At 27.5% G+C, this 24,719-nt stretch overlaps 1 protein-coding gene across 1 annotated transcript; it reads right to left on the bottom strand.

The window, feature by feature from the left end:
• Positions 1-11,106: 11,106 nt before the first annotated feature.
• LOC119681861 (myb-like protein I) lies at positions 11,107-13,436 on the bottom strand. The gene has a single exon (XM_038095156.1). The coding sequence runs from the start codon at positions 13,374-13,376 to the stop codon at positions 11,145-11,147; it is 2,232 nt and encodes a 743-aa protein (XP_037951084.1). The 5' UTR covers positions 13,377-13,436; the 3' UTR covers positions 11,107-11,144.
• Positions 13,437-24,719: the final 11,283 nt, after the last annotated feature.

Genomic DNA, 24,719 nt, shown 5'->3' with positions numbered 1-24,719 from the left:
AAATTTTGTAAACATTTAGAGAATAACTTCCTTTCAATTAATTTTCACTTTATCTCGCTTGCACGCTACCTGCCTACAAAGAGCAAAATCACCAACAAATATTTATGATGAAATTTCAGCACAATTAACTGATATAAATGTGTATTTGAAATTGGCGTTTTTAATTTTGTAGCCGCACTCGAAGTATCTGTAGTGGTCATTGACATGATGACGAACTCAAAGAACATTCAAACAATTTTACTTTGAGTATTAACGTTTGCCGATGATATACATCGAACGATGATATGCCTCACTTAAGGCTTGACGGACGGCTTGACTCCATTCAATGTGTTTTAAGCACAATTATTTATGATGCGAATGCTGAATTTATTGAGTAAGATGAAGAAAGATAGTGAGACTTTGTCAACTCTAATTTATGTGTAGCTTAAAGGTTAATGTTTCTGAAACGTCAAATGGGGTCAATCTTAGCAGCAGTTGAGTTAATAAAAAAACAATGAGAAATTGACAAAATGTGGGTTTTAATAATTAAAAATCTAAGATCAAATAGTCGATAAGGATAACAACCAAAACGAGCTTAATGTATAACAATTTTTCCTTTTTTTCTGATATTGTTTGACATAGTTTAAGAAATATATATTGTTAAATATTGCATGCAATAAACAATGATTAATGAATAGCTTTTCCCAGATAACGATTTATCCAGCATTACGAAAATATTTATAGAGCGGTTATCATAAAAAGCATTTAAGCTTAGCGGCACTTTTATACACCTAATGCATTTAGTTATGATCTTATCATTCGTACCGTTATTAATATTATTTCTTATTTTGATCTTATATTTCTTATTGTGTAATACATACATTTAAGTTAAGTTAAGAGCTTACTAAATCAAGAAACAAAAGAAAGCCATAGCTATAATGCAAAAACTATGTACCAAAAAAATATCAAATTTGCAACAACAATGATGTTGTTTTGTTCACTATTGTACTTTAGTAAAGTCAAGAAATGTAAATAAAAAATCTACAGAATGTTAAAATATGTATCTTATCTTAGAGTAATTAAGATGTTTAGTCAGGATCATCCATAATAAACTTATGCTTTATAGAAGCACATTTGCGCAATATGTGCTTATCTAATTGTAATTAATATTTGTTTAGACGTATACGCTGCTATGAAAAACTTTTAAAAAATATATAGAAACACAGAAATAGACTAAATAAAGTAGCACCTTATAAAACCGATTTAAATATGCAACTATGGCTGATCTTTTGTGCCTCTAAACGATCCTAACTGAACAGCAGCAATTCTGCTTTTTGTATGAGAGCCAGTATATCAAGTGTTGAGGATATTCTAACATCAGATGGGTCGATCAGATAGATCGAGGTCTAAGAGTTTTCAATTTTTTAGCATCGCTTCTATTTCCTTAGACAGACTCAAGATGTTCAAGTGATAAGAAAAATGAAGACTCATCAGATAAACTACCAACGATCTCAGCTTTATTTTACTGAAGAGGGAAGTGCTAACGCAGTTGTACCGATTTCTATTTGAATCTATTTTTTTAGACAGATTCAATTTGTTAAAGTGATAAGACAGATTATGTTTACTGATTAGATAACCTACCAATGATCTCAGCACTATTTTATTGAAGAGGAACGTGCTACAGCAGTTGTACGGACAAACTATGTTAGTTATTTAGCTGGACGATTATCTGGAGTGGTGTGCCAGTAGCGAATTCGAACAATATTTCGTCATAGACCTAATTGTGGATCAAGTTTTTCTATAATATGGCTTCGGTGCTCCAAAAGGACAATGTCTTCTTGACTGTGTGCTTAGAACGCATTTTTATTCTTTAATAAAGTCAATTCTAGATTTCAATGGCGGGTACATTTGCTTGAATGATTTGAACCTAAAAGTTGGCATTGCTGGTGCAAACTATTCATATAAATACTATTCGTATGAAATGAAATGTTGATCTACTATTTGTTAAACAACAAGAAATAAGGCTTTTTACTTTCTTTCCATAACATGACTGAGATTTATTTGCTTAAATAAATGATATTGTGAAATTTTTTATGATGAAATAGTTTTAATCAAAAAACATAGAAGTAATATCAAGTTCTAAGTTTTTACTACTATTTAACTGCTTTAAAATTGCAGTTGGAGGAGTGTTACTCCTATAAAGAAACATAATCATAGCAATCAAATTTAAATTATAAAAATATACACATCTACAAAGTAAAGTGTATTTAAACCGAAAATTACAGAAGCAAATTTTTTGTGTGACCATGACTCATGTAAAAGCAATTACTTCCATACAACCACAAACGTTACACGGAACTCATAGAAGTAACCGTTATTATTTATATCTGGAGCGTGTAAAATTCTAAGCCAAAAGTAGAATTAACAAGACGTTGAAATTGATGCCTGTTGGATTGTTGATTGTTGGGTTATTGCCCAGCCACAGCTGCTAATACAGAACAGTAACTTAAGCCAAAAAAAAGAAGAAAAAACACAGTAGCAAAAAACCAGCACACCAAAGTTAAAAAAAAAATTTAAACAATAGACAAGGTCGTTTACTCTTTCATATGCCGTACAAAGCAAATATTTTAAATAACAAACAAAAACCGCTTAAAATGTTTAAGTAAAAATTTTATTTTTTTTCTTGGTTGAAAAAAAAAGTTCTTTAGTTTTAAACCAATAACTGATATATCAACTTTTTGAAATGAGATACGCATTGGCAACCACCACCACCACTTAAGAGTTAAAATATTTTTTTTTCGTTTGAAAGCACCAAATTATGTCAAAATAATAACAAATTAACTTAAAAAAATAAAATGCAAAAGCAGGTCACTTGGTGCCTAAATTGTCGAATTTGTGCTACTGCACTATTATACTTCATAATAAAAATATTTAATATAAAAAAAATAAATATATATATATATATATATGAAAAAGTACGAGTAATTGTAGCACTTCATGAAAATCTATCTACGACTGAAGCAGAAATGCCGGTACGCATCCAACCTTGAAATAAACAAAAAAATATTACTAACGAAAACCAAAGAAGGCAGCTATACTAAGCATCAACAGTGGTAAATGGGTGGGTGTAGATAAAAACAAAAAAAAAAAAGTATCTAAGCATTAACAGAGGCCTCAGTAAAACACTTTAGCAGCTTTCTTTTTATTTAAGTTGTTATATATAAAATATATATTTTTTTGAATAACCACAGTTTCTTATTTTGATTGCAGTAACATAACTGAGATTGTGACTCATTACAGTACGTTAATGCCATATCCACTTAACAAGGCTCTGAGTAACTTTACTGAGGCGAATTTTACGCTGCGTACTTTGCTTTTGCTTGACTTAATATTGACTCAATATTTATTAAATCGAATATATATTATTTACACATATAACAGCGTACATTTGTTTTTGTTTTTGCTTTCCTGTAACTGTATATTTGTATTTCAGTATGGCATAATGTCAATCTCTGTCAACAGTTCAATGAACGCTGCACAATGACTGGTCAAATTATTTGTTACAGTTATGAAATTAATCCAAGCACTCATATGCCGACGCAGCCGCAGCCGTAGCCGCAGCAATGCACAAAAACACTTGCTGAATGAGTTTCACATTGTGTTTGTGTTTAAGCCGTAAAATTTAAACTTAAAATTTATTTGATTGTAGTTACTCGTAAATTAAATAAGGAAATGACTTTTAACTTGCAAATTAAATAAATTCACAGAACTTATGGATTCAAGTGTTAATGATTGCACACAAATGTGTCGCTATTTCACACAATTTCAATTTATTTAATAATCGCTTTTATCCGACGTCTATGGTTTATTTAGGTTAATTTCTTGAAAATTAGGGTATGGGTGTGAAAAAAGGTGGATAAGTACATACATATATATATACAGATAAAAATTGAATTAATTTATTGTTTCTACTGTTTTCTAAAATTATAATGCTTATAAAAATGCTTCCGAAACGTGGTTTTTGTATTAAGAGAAATTAACTGAAAAGAAACGTTTTAGTGTTAGAGAAGTTTTGAAGTAAGTCAAATAACGCATTTATAAAAAAAATAAATTTATTTTATATAATACATTTAAACATTTTTTTCATGTTGATGTTATGATCACACTCTCAAAAGCATGCACTGCAGTTTTTAAAGAAGCTTTTGAATCTGTAGCTAATTGAAAAATTATTGACTTCATTGTCAAACTATTAAAAAACAAATTTTATAATATAAATGATATCAATAATATATAAAATATATTATGTATTTACATATTCTCTATGTCATCTATATATTATATCATAATATCTATCTATATATTCTCTATATTATCTATATATTCTCTATATTATCTATATATTCTCTGCATTATCTATATATTCTCTATATTATCTATATATTCTCTATATTATCTATATATTCTCTATATTATATATATATTTTCTATATTATCTATATATTCTCTATATTATCTCTATATTTTCTATATTATCTATATATTCTCTATATTATCTATATATTCTCTATATTATCTATATATTCTCTATATTATCTACATATTCTCTATATTAACTATATATTCTCTATATTATCTACATATTATATATTATCTACACGGTTGCCACTTGAAAATTTTTTTCTGTACCAAAATTGGTTTAAAAAGGTACCATTTCTGTAAAAAAGGTTTTTTTGGACCTTTTTGTTTTTTGGTTCTGTGTTTTTCATAGTGTTATAAATGAACAAAATATAAAATAGTGCAGTTGTAATTATAAAAAAAATTAATTGGAAATATCCACAATAAAGTTGGGTCGTCAAAAATGTACCATTTTTTGAACATGAGTACCAAACGAAAAAAAAAGTACCAATTTTGGTACTAAAGTACCATAAGTGGCAACCGTGATTATCTATCTATGTATAAGTCTAGATGATTTCTAATCATCTAGAATTTTAGAAGAATTTTTCAGGACACTACCCATACAAAATGATCTGATCCTGTTACAAGATGTTTCAAATCTATGTCATTTGAAATCTGGCCCTGTTACCGACTATTTAAATGACAAAAACAAAAACAAAAAAACAATGTGTTGTCACCTTTAGTTTGATGGAGAGGAAACTATTTTAAGATAAGTTGCCGTCAATACTTGGAAAAGTATAACGAGAAGCCATGAAGGCTGGAAGAAAGTTTTAACGAAAAGGGCCAAAATGTACTTTATCTGTAGTGTCAAGAAAACAATTTGCATTTATATAAATCATATATGTAACTGATTAGTTTAATAGATTTTTTTAAGGCTATTAGCTTAATATTTATAAGAAAACTATGTTATTATGTTTTTGCTTTATGTAAGTAATTGCAACGTAAATTATATTAATTTACTCTAAATTAGTGCGACGCATTTACAAAATTAAAATAGATAATATGTATAACATTGGCTTACTATTTTTAAAAATAAGTAAGTTATTATATTTTTACTTTATATAAATAATTGCAATGTAAATTATATTAATTTAGTATTAATTAGTAAGTAAAGAGTGACACGTAAACATTAAAACAGATCATTTTTATTTATAATCTAAGGCTATAAATGGGTGGAGTTCAATTATTTAATAACTCAAAATTTATATGTGTATTATTTAATAAATCATAATTTTATTAAATTGCTAAATAATTTGCAAAAAAATCTTGAAAAATAATATGTTTCATTATTTTTGAAAATAATATTTAGCTTAATACAGAGAATTAATTTTATAGAATGTTGATAAAAAACTATATTAGCGTTAATCATTTCTTAAAAATAATTTTATGTGAGAAATCAGGTCACGGATATAAAATATTTAATGTATATTAATATGAAACAGTTATTTTTAAGCAATTTGCAATTTCCTTAAAAATCAAATAAATGACATATGTATTAAAATTTATTATAAATTATTTTATAATATATCTAACCTTTATACAAAATTGAAAAAGCCTTCAGACACAAATATTTCAATAGGCCTTAATAGTACATTTTTAAAACAGTAACAAAAATGATTTATTGGCCAAATTTGTACAATCAACAATTGGCAAATTGTTTTTTATTTTAATCAAATAAATTATTTTCTGCCAAAATATTTTTGAAAATTTATATACAAACGCTTTATATATATGAATCATAAGTCTTAAAACAACAAAGCTGCGTGCCAAATTGCAAAGTTTAAACACCTCCAAATATATAACAGATAATAAAAGCACAGAAAAATTGGCAATATCAAATTAAATAAGATTTCAGTTCACAGTGGCAGGCGAGCAGGCAGTGTTATGTATAAAAAATTCAAGTGCAAATAGCAAAAAACCTTAAAAAAATGTATAAAAAGATACGCAGATATAACACGCGTTAAAAGAATGAATTAATGATGATGAATAAAACTAAAAAAGTGTATCAAGAAATCTCTGTGACAGCAGCTAATAAAACGATTCAACGCCTACTATCTAGCCATTAAGTATAAATCTTAAGTATAGAACAAAATGAGAAAAAATGCGGTAGAAGCAAGAAAAATTAAAACTATAGCAATAATAGATATTATTGTGCAAAAAATTAAGACTACTTTGTCAGTTGCGCTAATTGTTTCTTTCTACCAGACATTTATAATTGCAGTACTCAATCGCCCTGAAGGCCGCACTTTTGCAAGAAAAAAACTTTTTTTACAAATGCCGCTACAATTGAAATGTAAGAATGCTTAACTGCTGAATAGTTTCCAACCAATTAAAAAGCATTAGCGTTACTACCTGATTAACTGCAAAACAAAAAATATTTATAAATGAAAAAGTTCAGATACTGCTGTCTGTCTGCTACTTCTTCCCTCTACACATCTCGATCATTGACAATTACAAATCAATTTTTTCTACTATATATCTCAACAAGCAAAGAAAAAAAATCTCTTTCCGTTTCTTAGCCATAAAAGGCAACTTGATAATTTGTTAAAGCATATAAAATCCATTGAAGATAGAAAAAAAAACTGCTACATAAGTAAAAAATTTAAACCGATTAAAAATGAAATCTAAACACAAAAAACTTCAATAAAACAACGTAAAGAAACTGTTGCTGAATAAGAATTAAACCGATTTCAAGTTGAGATACTTCGCGCACAAGTGATCACTACAAAAGGATATTATAATTATTTTCAAGTATTCTTGTAAACGTGATTTGTATGTTACTAGCCCGTGATGTGCCCGTGTAGTAGATAAGTATCTAAGCAAAAACGCGCGCATGTCTTTAACCCCCCACGACTAAGCAAATAAATCTGTTTAAAACCGGGAAAAATAAAAACAAAAACAAAAACAACTTTTTGACTAAAAGATTTAGCATTAACAGCAGGAAAGTGTAAAAATAAAAAGTGCCAAAACTTAACTTAGCATATTTTGTACGAGGGCGGTTTGATAAATCAGTGACTTCTTTAATAAAACAAAATTTTTTCGGCAAATAAACATTTTATTTTTCTACATAATCACCTTTTAGCTCGATACATTTAGTCCACCATTTTTCTAATTTTCTTATTCCCTCCAAATAATAGGTTTTCTCAAAGCTCTCAGAATACCCATTTGTTTCGGTAATGACTTTTTCATTCGACTCAAATCTCTTAACGCACAGCCATTTGTTTAGGTTTGTAAACAGAAAATAAACGCAGGGGGCTAAATCTGGAAAATATGCTGGATGGGGTAACAGTTCATATCCCAATTCGTGGATTTCGGATCGTAATGCTTAATCAGCACACGAAATTTACTTTTTTCGATTTTCGTAAAAATTCACGAGGTTGTCTGCTATCAAACACCAACTGAACGACGTAGCTCACTTGCTCAAAATCAGAAAGTTGTCCACTGGTACATTACAGCTGACGACAGCACTGTTGCATTTGGAGTAACTACGCGGGAAATTCAAAAAGTCATTGACTTATCAAGCCGCCCTCGTATTTTAGTAGAATTTTAAATATATTTGTCTTAAATTGCATTGACGTTACTATTATTCTCAATACTTTGTTAATTAACTAAAGTACCAAAACTTAATTTAAAGGCATTCAAGCATACATCTAACAGCAGAGTCAATGAATTTTATGGTATATTTTGTTTGGTGCGGTTAATTAATAAATAAATTATTAAATTTGTCTTATTATGGATTTTCTGAGTAATGTAATTAGTTCTACTTAAAGGTTGTTGAACTTTATGTAAAGTTTTTGCTATTACTAATCGAAAATATACTAATTTTAATTATTTTCATCTTTTTTATTTGATTTGATTTATAGATGCTCGACGAACATAATTAAAAATAGTTAGAGCATAACGTGAGAAAATGTTAATAGAATTATGTTTCTTATAACATATAAAATTATTATAAAAAATAAATCTTATTTAATTTATATGTACATTTTCCTTCCTGATTTTTACTCGTGACTATTCAAACGAAAAAATAAAATTAATTAAATAATTTTTATTATAATTTATTTAACTTTTGTAATTGCTACTACAATTTTATTAACATTTACAGACACTTAAGGTGTAAACGCACGTCTTACAATAACGGAAGTGAAGTTTTTTGTATTATTACTTGAGCCAAGAAAAAAAAAACATAAATAATTGTAAGTGCAGATGGCGTTATGAATAATTTAATTTAAATTTTGTAACAAAAGCATTATTCAAAACCGTTTCGACTGTGTCACTTCTCCAAAAATGGTAAAAGATATCTAATAGAATAAATAAAATAAAATTTAATTAACATATAACAATTCAGACCACAAATACAAAAACTTTTATACATTCTAAACTAAGAATAAAGATTATGTCAGCTCAAACAGCTGTTATGACGAATAATTGTTGACAAACTCAAGTAGAACAACAAAAATCCAAGTAGAATTCTGAGATTTAGATACACTCTGAGATACATACACTCGTATAATACAATAATCTAGCCAATTTTGGAAACTAAAGCTGTAAACAATTTATTTCCCATATAAAATAATAAATAAAATATTTTATCTTGAGAATTTGTCTTAAAAAAACATTTATAATTTTAAAATTAATTTAATTAATTTTTATTGTATAAACAAGCAATACGAGCATATAAAAAAGGTCATTATACTATACATTTAATATTATATGTAAAATAATGATGTATAAAAATATTTCATGTATTAAAATAATAGAAAAATACAGAATAACCATCCAATTGAACAGCAACTAACTACAAACTACAAGCTATAATTTTCGTACTGGTGGCAACATCGCATTCGTATGTCGCCTAATGATTTTAGTCTAAGCCTAAGGAAGCATTTCTATCTCAGTTTTATCAAAAATATTTCTTCCATAACTGAATTCTTTATTTACCAAAAAAAACTGTCAGTAGTTATTATTGTCTCGACAACACACCCTATATGAATTTTTGTCAATTAATATTGGTAGATTAATTTTGCATGAAACCACGTTAAATGATGAAAACTTCAGTATAGATAAAGTGTACTTAAGTATGTTGAACACTACAAAAAGTACGAATAAAAAATTTTAATTCGCCTGGAATGTAATAGAACATTTTAAACCACTACAAAAAGTACAGAGAAAGATTTAAAATTCAATCGCCCCGAAAGCAGTAAAAGATTTTAAACGATCAATCAAAATTAACCCTGCAGAGCTACTCCAGTGTGTCCACGCACAATATGAATAAAGTCTTTGTGTCTCAGACCATAGTTATAATGAAGTAAGTAAGTTATAATAAAGTAAGCAAGTTATAATGAAATAAGTTATAATGAAGTAAGTTATAATGCAGTAAGTTCTAATGAAGTAAGTAAGTAAATTATAATCAAACTGATACAGTGCAAAACGCTAAGGTATTAGCCTGAAAAAAGTGCACATACTGCATAAATGATTTAAAAAGGTTAAGCTTAGCCCAACTTAAACAAAACTCACGTATATAAAAATAAACATATCTTAAAGATTCCAAAAAAGGACAAGACTTCACTAATATTTCACAAAAAAAAAAGGCCAGATAGAGTGAAGATGTAGTAATCGCCATATTTTTTTTATCAGAAAAATTTTCATATTGAACAATTCGTAACCAAAACTAGTGGAGACTGCATACCAAAATTGGGATATTTTGATCGGTCTTGACGATCGATGGTAGATGACCGTTATTGTTCTTAGACCTTGCCATCAAAGCTAATACCGCGAAAAAGTTTTAGAAAATTATTTAAAGTCATGACAACGAAATTTTACAATGAAAAAGAGTGGTCGTTTTAACAAGATCATACACCCCTTTACATAAAGACAGCCGGTGGCTGAGAGACAACATTTAACACTGCATTTTAATGAACACGTCATCATGAGTGTGTCATGTTCTGAATGCTTACGTCAGCACTAAAAATACTAAAGTGTTAATATATTCAAAACACCTTTCTTCAGGAATCGAAAAATAGCTTTCCATCTGCTTTAATCAAGCAGGATTTAATCAAGCTTAGTTAAAGCAGCGTTCAATACATTTATTGAACGATTCGAGATCTATTATTTGTGTTTAAGATCGTTTTATCGATAATTCAAAATATTTAATAATTTTTCAATTTTTTTTGTTGTTTGCAGTCGGAAAAGTGCTACATTACATCACACTAAGTGTGAATTATTTAAAAAAAAAATAAACTTTTATTTTTAAAAAATAAACAGATTTTGTAATAAATAAATAAATATAATAATGAAGTAATATATTACTACACAAAAATGTTTCTCAAATTTATGACTAATATAAAAATTAATTTGTTACATAATTTATTGATTTACAAGTATTTTGAATTTCTCTTTTGCAATATTTCAGTCTAAGTAATAAGTACTTAAAAATGACATTAAAATGCACTCTTAGAGAAGGAGAAAGTTTTTGCAAATAAAAATCTGAAAATAATTGCAATCTCCATAGAGCTTTTAATAACTTCATTAAATGTAACTGACAAACTGGCGGCTGTGGTAAGAAATGCAGATTTTATTATTACCACGGATTTTTTTATGACTTTGATAAACTGTTAAGTTCCACCTTAACACAAATGAACATTAGTAACTGCAACCTACGCCTAAACAATATTTTAACTGCATTTAAAGATTAATCATAATTGCAACACTTACTTATACTCACACATCGTGGGCTCCAAAATGTCTCCTGGCTTTCCATTCCATTGCCTTTGTCGTTGTTGGTGTTGCTGTTGTTGTAGTTGTTGTTGGTGGTGATACTGACGCTGATGATAATAATCATTATAATTATGAGCATTATTATTAGTATCGTCAATAATATGTGCTCCATTTGAAGGCGGTATATGCACTTTTGTTGGATGTGAACATTTTGGAGCCCACGAAGCAACTGCTAAATATATATCCGTCTGTGGAGGTGGTTCAGGTGAGCCATTTGTGTAATAACCATCTTCTTGTTCATCAGATGCATTGGAGTGTGTTATTTTTAATTTTCTGCTATCACCATTTGTTGATTGTATAGCTGTTTTCGTTGTTGTGGATGTTGATGTTGATGTTGATGCTGATGTTGTCATAAGTTTAGTACCATTGCTGGTGTAAAGATAATCATTGATTGAATGCGAGATTTGTTTGTTCGATTTCGTTGTACGCATATTGCTGCTATAGGTTTGTTGTTGATATGCAGAATTAGTTAGAGCAGCATATGAACTTTCATTTAGACTAGATTCATTTGCAAATTTCGTTGTAGGTGTTGCAGGATTATTAAGACTTGTTGGTGCACCAATCCAAGTTGTTGTTGGTACAATTGTCATTGTCGTGCCATTACCATAATGAGCACTCTTATTATTGTAATCTTGTCGTTGCATTACTTTCGTAAAATCCACATAAAGTGGTTCATCGTTTGCTGGCTTTCGCTGAAACTCATCGTCATCATCATCATCATCTATATGGCCATTATGTATGCTGCGATTATCATAGTCACGACCGTGTGGAGTGTTGGGCGCACCAACTGAACTGTAAAAACTATAATTACTTGATGAGGATTGTGAATAGGAACGATAACGTCGATAGAACTCATCTTCGAAGGGTAAACCTTGCGGAAATTTTGTCGAAAATGCTTTCTTCGACTTTGGAGAACCATGAGAGCCACTAGAACCAGCGGAGGAATTACTACCGGTACTACCATTTTTGGCTGCAGTCATATCTGTATTAATAGAATTGTTTATATGCGGTAATTGCTTACGTCGTTGTGATGCAGTTAAAGCTGTATAACGACGATTATTTAGATTCGGAGATGCTGAGATCGAAGATAATTTCAGTTCATCTTTTTGTTTCTTTTTTGTAGCACCTTTTGGTGTACCTGGTGGCAGTGGTGCTGGATAGTTCTTTATTGAACGTATGCAACGCTCGTTAGTTGCACTTGTAACTGCTGTGTTAGGTTGATTTTCTTTGGCCACTTTTGTCACTGTGGCATAGGCACGCTTTTGTGAGACATTGCTTTGCACAATACCAGCGGTGCGATTGTTATTGTTATAATAGTTACAGCCATTGTTATGCTTTGAGGATTCAAATGAGTCGCTGCTACAACTGACTGCAGGTGATTTTCGAACCGTAATGCCATTTGTGGGCTTTTGACGAAAACTTAAATTTGTATTATGAAAACGTTCAAAGTTTGTATGGTTTCTGATTGGTGGTATGGGTGGCTGATGCTGATTACGCGTGCGCAAATACTGTTTATTGGCAGTGAGTGGTGTTGATGTTGATGTTGTTGTTGTTGTGGGTGCAGAGCTAGGAGGCGCTGGTGCACGTGGCTTGGTAGTAACATTTTGCTGTTGAGTATTAGAATTGGCATTAGTGCAAGCTGTTTCAATGCGACGCACTAATTTAGGTGTCAACGGTTTAACCGTCGTAGTTGTTGTATTTGTATTATTTTGACGTTTATCAGTCATATTGTGGCCATTCTGTTGGCTAATGTGATTACCATTGCAGTTGTGATTATAGCGTGTGCTATAGAAACTGCTACGAAATGGTTGCTGCCTAGTAAAATTGCTGCTTACATTGCTACTGTTATTATTGCTATTATTGCTGGCACTGTTCTTAACATTGATGGCATTCGATGATGATGACGTGCTCAGATAATTGCCATTGTTATTGCTGTGAGATGTATTAGTCGTTATTATGCTTTTACTTAAATTTTGTTGACTCTGTTGACTTAAATATGTATTTGTTGTATTTGTTGTATTTGTGTTACTTGTGGTAAAATTGTTGTTACTATGATTGTTGTGATTGTTTTGTGTGGTATTTTGACCATAATGTATGGTACAACTACCACGTTGAGCTCTGAAAGAGCTATAAGGTCGTGAAGTATACTGATGACCTACAGGCATTTTTGTTCTTTTTTTTAATATTTGTAGACTTGAGTTTACAAAAAATATAACTTATTTTAATTTTCTTATAAAAAAAAAACTTTCTTCTTTGTATTTAGTATCTTTGAAATAAATTAAGTTTTGTTAAAATTATCACACTTTAAATTTGTTTTTCATAAATATTAGCTTATAAATTCGTTAATTTCTTTATTTTTATCAATTAAATAAAAAATAAATTAAAATGACGTTTACTGATATCTTATAAATGAGATATTAATTATCACATAATTTTTATGTTAATTACATTTTACTTAAAAACACACACACACACACATTTATGTATCTTTTAGTTAAATTATCTTTTAATTTTATAACAAAAATTAATGATTTTTGTTAATTTTCTTGTGAAATGTTTCGTTGGTTTTATTTTGCTGCTGATTTCCATTTGTTGCAACTTGCTTTCAAGTTAATTTTTTCGTAGTAAAATTTTAACTGAAAGAAGCCGATGCTGCAAATTGTTGCTGTATCTTTTTGCTTCCCTATTTGGACGATTATTTAATTTATTTTTATTTTATTTTATTTTTTACTTTTTGTAGCTGTTATTTCACTTTTATTCGAGATCTATATTAAATAAATTATAATAAATTATATGCGGTATTCTTCTGTGGTATGGAAATTATTTAATGTTGTCGCATTTCACTCAACGACGAATGTAGCTGGCAAATGGCAAAATATTTTAAGTGAGTTAAATTGACGTATCTTATGATGATTTCGTTGCCTTCGAAAGAACATAACATTTGTTAGTCTTCTCTTTGGCCGCATTTTTTGCAAACCTTTTCATTTCTAAGCACTGAAAAAGGTCAGTTTCTATCGTTGAAACTATCGTTGAGGATACGAGAAAGTATGCGCTTAAAATGATTTATTGAAGGTTCTTGCATGAGGTGGCATGTATTGCAAGCAAAGCAGATTTTTGCATTAATTGTTTTGACAATGCCTGGTCTTCCGCTTAAAATCAATACATTCTGTTACGCTTCACATGTATGCACATACATGTGAAGCAATGCAATATATTGAAAATATTATATTGCGTTAACAGTAATGAACACACACGTCTGACGCTTCAAGTAAAAGCCAAAGACCATGAACTCTTTAAACTGTGAACAAGTGCCTAATGAAGTGCACTTAAGATTCTATTTGACAAGTTAAGATATCTTTAAGATCGAACACTCAACTCTTGTTTACAAAAATAATAATAAAGAGAAGCAATGCTTTGCTTTTTTAACTCAAAGTCTGATTTTTATTTGCAGAAAGTACAAATATTAAGAATTATAAGTAACTGGTGAGAACTTTTGATGTTTACAAATCAAAAAAAAAAAAACAAATAAATAATAGACGATTATGTGTAAAAATACTGAAACAAATTAATAATTCTTAATATTTTTTAATATATAAAGAATTTCAAATACAAAAAAAAGCAATTCAACTCAAGATAACTTCAGAAAAATTTGATATTTCAACATAAGATATATAAACTCTCAATAATAAATATAAATTATTACAAATTATTTATTGCTAATAAACAAAAATATTTTTAAAATAAATGGTACATGGTTTAAGCTACTACTTGAGTAATGTACTTCTGAAATATTGAAACTTTTATTGTTTAAAATTTTTTAACTTGAAAAAAAAACATGTACAATTTTTATCGTTACATGGATCAAGTAATCATCTCCTGCATTTATGTCGAAAAAATAAGTACAGTATTTTTTATAATAAATCCGAAAGTGCTACCTAACAACACCAAAAACCTTCAAGATATGAAAAGAACAATATCTGCTTCATGAACGCAGATGTCTGATAGATTGAAGTGAAACTTTTCTAATGGTATTATGGAACGAATTTTTTTAAAGATTTTTCTGTATTTGGCAACTATGCACAATTATCTTGAAAACGGCATAAACAGGCAACAAAAAAAAAAAAAATAAATGTTTTTAAGACCTACGTGAGAATGCATAATTATATGACATTATTTAATTTGAAAAAGTATAAAGTTTGGCCTACACATTAATATAATTTAAAAAAACTTTTTTAAAGTCTACAGAACTAATGTAAGGAGGCTTTATAATTATAATAAATATATAAAATGAATAGGAAAAAAATAAATATTTATAATAAAAAAATAAATATATTTAATAAAAAAATAAATATATACAATAAAAAAATAAATATATAAAATAAAAAAATAAATACATATAATAAAAAAATAAATATATATAATAAAAAAATAAATGTATATAATAAAGAAATAAATATATACAATATAAAAATAAATAAATATATGAAAAAAATAAGAATAAAATAAATACAAATAAAAAAAAATAAATTATAGAAAAAAATAAACAAAAATGAACAAAAATGAACAAAAATAAAAAAAAATATATAAAAATAAAAACAAAAGAAAAAAAATATATAAAAATAAAAAGAAATATATATAAAAATAAGAAAAAAACATATAAAAATAAAAAAAAAAATGAAGATAACATATAATATAATTTGAGTATAACATCTCTACAAAAATTATTATTTCGCTGTGTATTGCGACCTTAACAAATATATAGAAATAATATAAGGTTTTATTTAGAATAGATCCTCCAAAAATTAATTAATAGCTTTGTTCTGAATTTACATATATAACTATATATTTACATATTTTTTACAATTTTTGTGGTAAGTAGTATTTCTGAAAAAATAACATGACAATTTATCATTTTTGAAATATTCATAGTTTCAAATCAGAACCAGAAATTTGTGTTTTTAAAGTTTTTAAAATATTGATTACGTATTTTTACAACAAATTAATAATTTTAAAACATTTAAGAATTAACTACACAACAAACAAATAATTTATTAACAACGAATTGAAATTTAATATGATACCTAAGACACTAATTTTAACTAGATAAAACAATATTAAGAAAAGACGAAAAATGAGACAACAAATGAATTAAAATATATACATATATATATAAAAAAAAAAATTAATTTATTATTATAAAAATTTAATAAATTTAAAAAATTTCAACAATCAACGCGCAATTAGATAAATTTAAGCGTACAATTTAATTTTTTTAAAATCGTAATAAAAATGATTGAAGATAAAAATAAAAATTAAGTTTATAATTTTTAACACACGATTTTAAATTACTTTATTTTTATGTTTTTTCACATCTTTATGAAAAAATTTTTTTTTTAAATTCATTTAAGCAAAATATATGGATGCTGTATTGGTACAGACGTGGCAATAGTTTGCTATTAAGCTTAATATATTAAAGTTTTTTCTTCTTTTGATGTGGTTTATGACTAACAGCAATAACCTTGAGATACAAAATAAAAAATAAAAAAAAATTGTATATATGGAAAGATATCGTAACGTAAAGTTTGTAGAAATAAAAAAAAAAAATAATTACTTTAAAGATACAAAACATTTTTGAGATTTTAGAAGTGTAACCAAAGTTTTGAGTGAAGAACTTGTTCAGGAAACTAGTTCTTGAGCTGAGAAGTTCAAAAAACTCTTTTTATATGTATGTCGATATTGTTACATTAGAAAAGCCTTAAGCTAATGACAGAGTTTATAGTACTTATGATGTGAAATAGCAAAAAGTTCAGGTACTTATATTGTTTTAAAATATATTTCATTTAAACTGAAGTAGCTCATTTGAGGAATATGTTTTGACAGTCACAACTGTAAACGTCCTTGATAAAAACCAAATCTTGTTAGAATAACAAGAAAAACTCATGAAAAATACTTTTAATAGTTAATTCAATGTTTTTTCAGTCTAATTTTTTAACATTATTACATATACATACTATATATATAATATGTTATATTATATAAATGTTATTGACCAAATGGTTGCTGACTCAAGGACAGAATCACTTATCTACCACATATAGATCAGTCATACGTGGATCAGTCAGTTTAAAAACCATTAGTTTTAATAAATTAAATAGAATTAATTTAAAGACAAAAGTTTTTATTAATTGATGTTGAAGCTATTTGAGCCAGTTCACTTGAGCACTTTTACTCTTTCTTAGCTCGAGGTATTTTCAAAACCCCTCTTTACGCCTTGACTGTATTATTGTTTATCACTTCATCAGACTAAGCAATAATTGACCTCAGATCTGTATAAAAAATTTTAAAATATTTTTTTAGAATAAACAAATTTAAATATATATCTTTTTAAAATAAAAAATTTTTTAAAAATATTTTTCATTATAAAAAATTACTTTAATAAAAAGAACAAAGAGAACACGTGCGCATATTCTAACAGTTTTAAATTTAAGTAAAAAAAAATCGGCTTAGAAAGGATTGGTCATGCTGTATCTATCTATAAATATGGTAATTATTTATATACAAAATTAAAACAAAAAGCTATAAATTAACGAAAACACACCCACAGTTAGGAATTAAAATATTATTAATTTTTAGAAAATATGCTGAGACTCAATTAAATACACAATTACTTATAAGTATTTGAAACTATTTGAACATTTCTAACTGATCAGATCAATATCTTTTCGAAGGAATTTTTGAACTTAACAATTTTGCAATTCTTAATTTTTATTAATCTTGATTAATTGCCGAGTTTAAAGACACACATAATTCAAATAATTAAGCAATGAGCTCGTACTGCTAATAAAGTGTGCCGCAACAAATTTAATTAGCTATTTTTTTATGAGTAAATTACGTATGGAATGAAGTAAGTTTAAAATTACAAACAAAGCTAACAATCCTCACTGCAAATTACTTAATTATTTATCAATTACTTCTAAAAATTTCATACATACGAATATATATTTGGTAATAGACTCAAAACATTAGTGTTAATAAAAAATTAAGTTTATTTTATATACAAAAAATACTTTCATTTTCAATTATCCATATTGCAAAAATAAAAATTAATACTTATAGATAAAATTGTTTTTACTGCTAATTAAAAAAATAGCTCTTAAATGAAAATAAATATAAAATAAGGAAAGTGTAAATAAATAAAGAGATTTGTCATACATTGCCTAAAGAAAAATTGAAAATCATATAAAAACAATAAAAACTAAAAGATTATCTATTCAATGATGTAAAAGTGCACACATATAGTAGAGTATCTCGAACTAAGAGTATTAACTGAACTATAAGCTATGGAAAATTTTTAAGTATTCCTGTAGGCAATAAAATTTCCTGTAAACTTAAAAAAGGAAAAATCGAGAAAAACCAATACGTATTTATGAAAAATAGTCATTTAACAGAGTTCATTGCTATCGCATTTGAAAATCATTTCATTTGAAGTAATAAATCCTGTTTTGTTGGCCGCAAATGATGACTTCGAAAAAACCATAATGCAACTGAGAAATGGACATATTTACTCGCAAGCTGCGGTACGTATTGTATGTAGTAAAGATATAAATATATAAGGTTTATTAGTAGTTCTCATCAACGGCAATAGTTTAGGAGTCCCACAGCTGAAGACTTGCAAAAAGGAAGTGGAAACGATAAAAACTTGCAATTTTATGCAAACGTGCGTAAAGTGCAACTTTGGTTTTAGCCTGAAGACGGAATCACCGTCTTGCAGATGTAAAAATAAAAATATATACACATACTTATATAGTCGCATGTGGATAAAAATAACGCAACTACAGTTTAATCAAGTACGGAGCAGTTGCAATTTTTACAGTAAGGTGACAGTTTATTAATGAATGTACGTACTCACACCCCAAAGTAAGGATTATGTAAATTAGTAAAACTGTGAGGTTTCACATATTTCATTTTTTTTTAAATTAATTATTTATTATGACATTAATATTATTACTGTATTGCATAGAAACTTGCGCTAAAACAAAACAATTTAACAAATTTGAAATCAGAGACGTCTATTCGAAATAAATTGGTCTTTTAGAACATTTTCGAAAATCAGTAAATAACTTTATAGAAAAAAAATATTGAACTGCAACAAAACACACAATTCAAAATCAAAAACCATCAAAATCGACGAGTGGCTCCGAAACTTAAGCGCTACTGGTCATAGAATTCCTTTCATGTTATCTGTAATATAGATCTCCAGATATGAGAACAACAAGTCTATATACTTTCCACACTATCATTTCTACCTTATCAACGATGTCGTTTTATTAGAAGCAATTAAAAGAGAATAAGGAATCATAACAGATTTATTTATAAAACAAGATTAGCAATAAAGCCGATGCTATTTATCTGCTGTGTCAACTTTGAATTTGATATGAAAGCAGAAATCGCCGTACTGGCAACTTAAATAGTCAAAACAAAATCAATTAAATAGCTCAATATTAACAAATTTTGAAACAAAAAGCTCAAGCTTCGAGAATCTCTATATAATTTTTCTCAACAGGATATACAAAACAAATTTATGCACAAAAACTAAACAAGTCGTCGAAATAATATAGAGATCTATAAACAGCTATTTTGCTAAATAAAGTTTTGTTAACTGCTATATTTTGGGCAAACAGAAAATAAGCAAGCAACCTTAAATTAGTAAAGGAATAATGATTCTAATACTATTTCGAAAAATATTTCGAAATATGTCGCTAACAAAGTTCTGCACTATCGCACCTAAAGCAGCAGAAGATATAGGCGTCTACTCAAGACGTGGAAGAAATATAGCGAAGTAGAGGTGCCAGTCTATGGAGAGAGCTGAAATGAAATTAAGCGATTGACATTATATAGAATTTAAAGGCAATTATCCATAACGGTTCTATAGTGTTTTCAGAAATAGTGAAATATATATTTATAATATATATACATATATATACTTTGTATTTTCAAACAAGATTTGAACTTAATGATATTAATTTAATTCTGATCCAGCAAATAGCAGTTAATTAAGAGATTATCAGTGTCAAATTTAAAATGAATGCTCATGAAAAGCTTTCGATTTCTCTATATTACAATAATGCTAATCGTTACTGGTAGCGTTTTCGAAATATATACATATAACAACGCTTTGTAATTACTTTATTTTCAAATTTTCTGTGTATAATTAAAATAAATTACCATTATATGCAGGCATAACATTTTTCTTTTATGATATAATTAATTTGAATAAAAAAAATATTTGAAAATTAAACAATAATTACAACTCAAAATTACTGTATAAATTAATTGTCTTACCGAAACCTAATCTATAGTAGTCAAATTATGCACTTCACAAAGTAGGGCAGAAAATTAATTTTCATTTGTTCTTAATTTACTTTAAATTTATTTTTAGGTAAGCATTAGCTTAATCCATACACCTGCCTAAAAGCTAAATTAATTTCAAGCAATTTCAGAAATAAGATCAAAAGCCTGCAGACATGGAAGCATGAAAAACAGAAGAAAGCAATTCAGCATTGCATGTTACGTACTACAAATAACTTAAATTTACTCAGTCGATAGATGAACCAACCAACTGGGTCTTTTTAGACTCGATTTAATAGTGACTAGTACTTGCACTATTTTGGATTATTCTCTCTGCAGTTTTGTTAAGACTGCTGCTATTAATTTGATGTAAGTGCATAAATGCATAATCCAGAACAGCATGAAGCATGAATCTGTAGGAGCAACATGACTGAATTTGTTTCATTAAAAAAATTGATCTACACATGTATGAGATGGAGCAGTTGGATGCGAATTGGAGGCAATTGTCACATATTTCATTCGTAAAAATGCAGACGAGTAAAAAAAAAATATAAAATAATTGCATCTTACAAGTAAACAAAAACTGCATGTTTGTCGAGAGTTCCTCTTCTGTTTCAAAGAAAATTTTTACAAGTGCTAACAGCATGATCGACTCCAGAAACAAGTATTCACGCAGCAAACAAAGTCTTCTTGAGCTGTTCCAAATGGAGTGGAGTTAACTCGTGAAATGCTTCTTTTTTAGGTCAATAAGTATTTTTCACTTTATTTTATCTTTTTTTTCAGAAATTGAAAATGTTCTTTAAAAAAAAAACGATATTTTATATGGTTTGAGAAAAGTGGGGCGAGTCACGACGATTGGTAGTGAAAGGAGATTTTAATATTATATTTTTACAGCTTAATTGTGTTGTATAAATAAATTTCACTGTTTAAATTGTAAAAAACAAATTTTAATACGATTTTTAATGCCAATTATTTTATGATATAAAATTTTTAATTAGTGTATCGAGATATACATATATATTATTGTAATAGTTGACAAGTCTCAATTTTCAATATGTTGAATTTATATTGCTACTATTTTCATATGAACGTCAATGATTAGTCGACTGATTTCGATCAAAAACAATTTTTATAAAAAGTACTAAAATATAAATCATGTTAAACTAACGATTAGCTTATCCAATTGTGAGATAGAAGGCGACTATTACCACGAACACATTTTATATACTCTCAGAAATGGAAGTCATTAGATTCATTAAATCCGATATTGTGATTACTTTATGTAATGCCTACTCACTTATAAGGAAGTCTAAGTCCATCGCCACAACTAAAGACCATTTGTCTAAATTGACTTTAAACAAAACTTTTAAATACTATTATATGTATTTGAAGTTGATTATGTGTATATATTGTATAATCTGAAAACCGATCGCTTTTTTTTAAAACAAAAAATTATCTTTTTAAAAAGTAGGCATCATATTAACTCAACCAGAAATGTACTATAGTATCCAATTCTACTATGCATTTCTTCCCATTACAAACTATAATTTATAATTTTAATGGAGAAATTTTTTATTTTTTTATTTTTTAATGGTCATTTGTTTAAATAAGTTATAACTTCTTAAATAATTATTAAAAAATATGGATGACAATAAATATTATTTTTAATAATTTCATGAATTATATATTATTTGAACAATTGCGCAATTATCCCGTTCAAAAATTTAAAAAAAAAAAAAACAATAAAAACGGTAAACTCTCTCAAAAAACAGTTCTTTGAAATCGATAATATATATGGATTTTCATAACAGAAAAATATTAAACAATATTTTATATCCTGAACTAATCTCTCTTTATAAAACAAAATTAAATTCATTAAACGCATATTCATCTATTTAACAATATAAACTTTATCAGATACATAATCGTTCAAAAATAATTTGGTGCAAACCCTAATACTTAAAATATATCTCCAGACATTTGTATAAAATCCATTACCTTGAAAAAGTACAACCATTCGATTATTATGGATATCGATAGGCGACAAGCCAATAGCACACTTTTTATTTAATTTTGAAATTATACTAAAATAAGTTAGGTAAGAGCTCTAGAGAGATAAGGTGCTAACAAACAAGAAAGTCTTTGTTATGACGTTAAGGTATACCAAGCGCCTGACTGCACATATTCAAAGAGGAAATCATCAATAATTACAGACAAATATTGAAGTCTGACAAAGATACGCCAAAATTCTGACAAAATTAATATGAATGCATTTTAAGTACATATTTACTATAACAGTAAATAACAATATTTAAACTGTTATATAGAATAATTTCACAAGTGATTTAGTAATAAGTACATAGAATATTTTGTAGGAAATATTTAGACGATATGCAACGATAGCCGGAAAAATAAAGAAATACAATACTTTATTTAAAATTCATATTAAATAAACAAATTAAAGAAAAATAAAATATTTCTAATCTTATCAAAATTTTAGATTAGTTTTTAATTTAACATATACTGGAGTTAGAAACCAATATGCATAAATTTATTTGCAGCTAGACTTCTTTAACGGTTGAACCAACAACAACAACATATAAATATTTCCATTATTTATGATTTTTCACAAAATTGAAAATTATTTTTCTTTTTTTTTAAAACACATTATTTTTTAAGTGCACAGTGCCAAAATTGCAATGCTTTTATGATCAAAAAGTTGTTCGCACAAATTAATTTTAAAAAGTTTTACATTTTATCTTTACACTTAAAATGCAGTTATTTGCATTTATAAAAAAATATTCAAACTTTAAAAAATTAAATCAAATTTCTCAGAATAATATCTTTTTGGCACTTTTTTAACTAAAAAAAAAAAAAGACTTGAAAATAAAAACAACAAAATTCTTATTCTTTTAACGTGAAAAAAAAAATACACACACACGCTTTTATTTTCCGTCTTACAACGAACACCTCCAACCGCTTTAAAGTAAACGCATCGACTGACTTTTCAAATCACCAACTCATTCCAAGCAAGTGTCTGTGGAATGACCAGCAGCTGCAATACTTAAAACGTCTAAAACACTTCCAGTCTCTTCAGGCCAATAATATTAATTCTGCTTCTCAAAACCTGACCAAAACAAAATCAGTTTACAGCGAATTCATAAAATGCAAAAAAAAAACAGTAAAATAAAAGAATTAAAGAAATTTTGCAAATGCGAGACACAATGGCAGAGCGTGAATTTAAAGAGAGAGAGAGAGAATATACGACAGCGAGAAGTCTCATCGATCTTGAGTGAGAGCGTCAAATGCGGCGAAATGATCAAGCAACACATGGCACTCATATGTTTTGATTAGGTTTTGTTTGGTATGGAAATGCGATCATTTTTTATTGGAAACGATTTTTGTGCGTTTTGTTTTTATTTTGGATTTCTTATGGCTTGGTTTGGCTTGGCTTGAGAGAAATAAAGCAATAATTTCGTTCGTATATTTATTAATAATATGGTAATATCAATTTATAATTTATATAAAAAAAAATAACTGTTTCATATACGATTAAAGGTGGTTTGTTGTACAAATAAATATACGATATCATATTACCTTACGATATTATATTCTAAAAAATATACTGACTTATCACCGGTTTCTATTTTTACTGATAATATTACTTTTATTGTTTTTTTTATAGTTTTTTCTCTTCTCTTATACAGTGGCTCACAGCTTATTTGATGCAAGCAAAAATTTTTTGAAAAATGTTGTTTATTTCAAAATATTTTGCAAAATTAAAAAAACAAAGTATTCAGAGTTATTGTTTATAGTGTGTTTATTCATTTTAAGAAAAAAAAAACCCAAAAATCCTCTTCCATTCCTTAGTAATGCATCAAAAACCAAAACCAAATGAAAAATTCATGTCACAGCTTAAATGATGCAGTTAAGAATACCGTTATTTTTGTCGCCAGATTACACAGAAATAAAAATATTTTTATTCTGCGATCATTTGTAATAGTTTTTGAGCGAAAATATTATAAAAATTAAAGTGAGTGCATTTTGTTAACCATGGGACGGCGCACATCAATTGAAAAGCGTGAGTTAGTGTTGGAGTACTTTAAAAAGGGAATTCCCCAGCGTAAAATTGGTGAAATGGTAAATATAAGCTCTTCAAC

This window comes from Teleopsis dalmanni, chromosome 2, assembly GCF_002237135.1.
Source record: "Teleopsis dalmanni isolate 2A chromosome 2, ASM223713v2, whole genome shotgun sequence".
NCBI lineage: Eukaryota > Metazoa > Arthropoda > Insecta > Diptera > Diopsidae > Teleopsis > Teleopsis dalmanni.
Note: the sequence above shows the minus strand (reverse complement) of the source record. Positions and strands in the feature narration are given on the sequence as shown.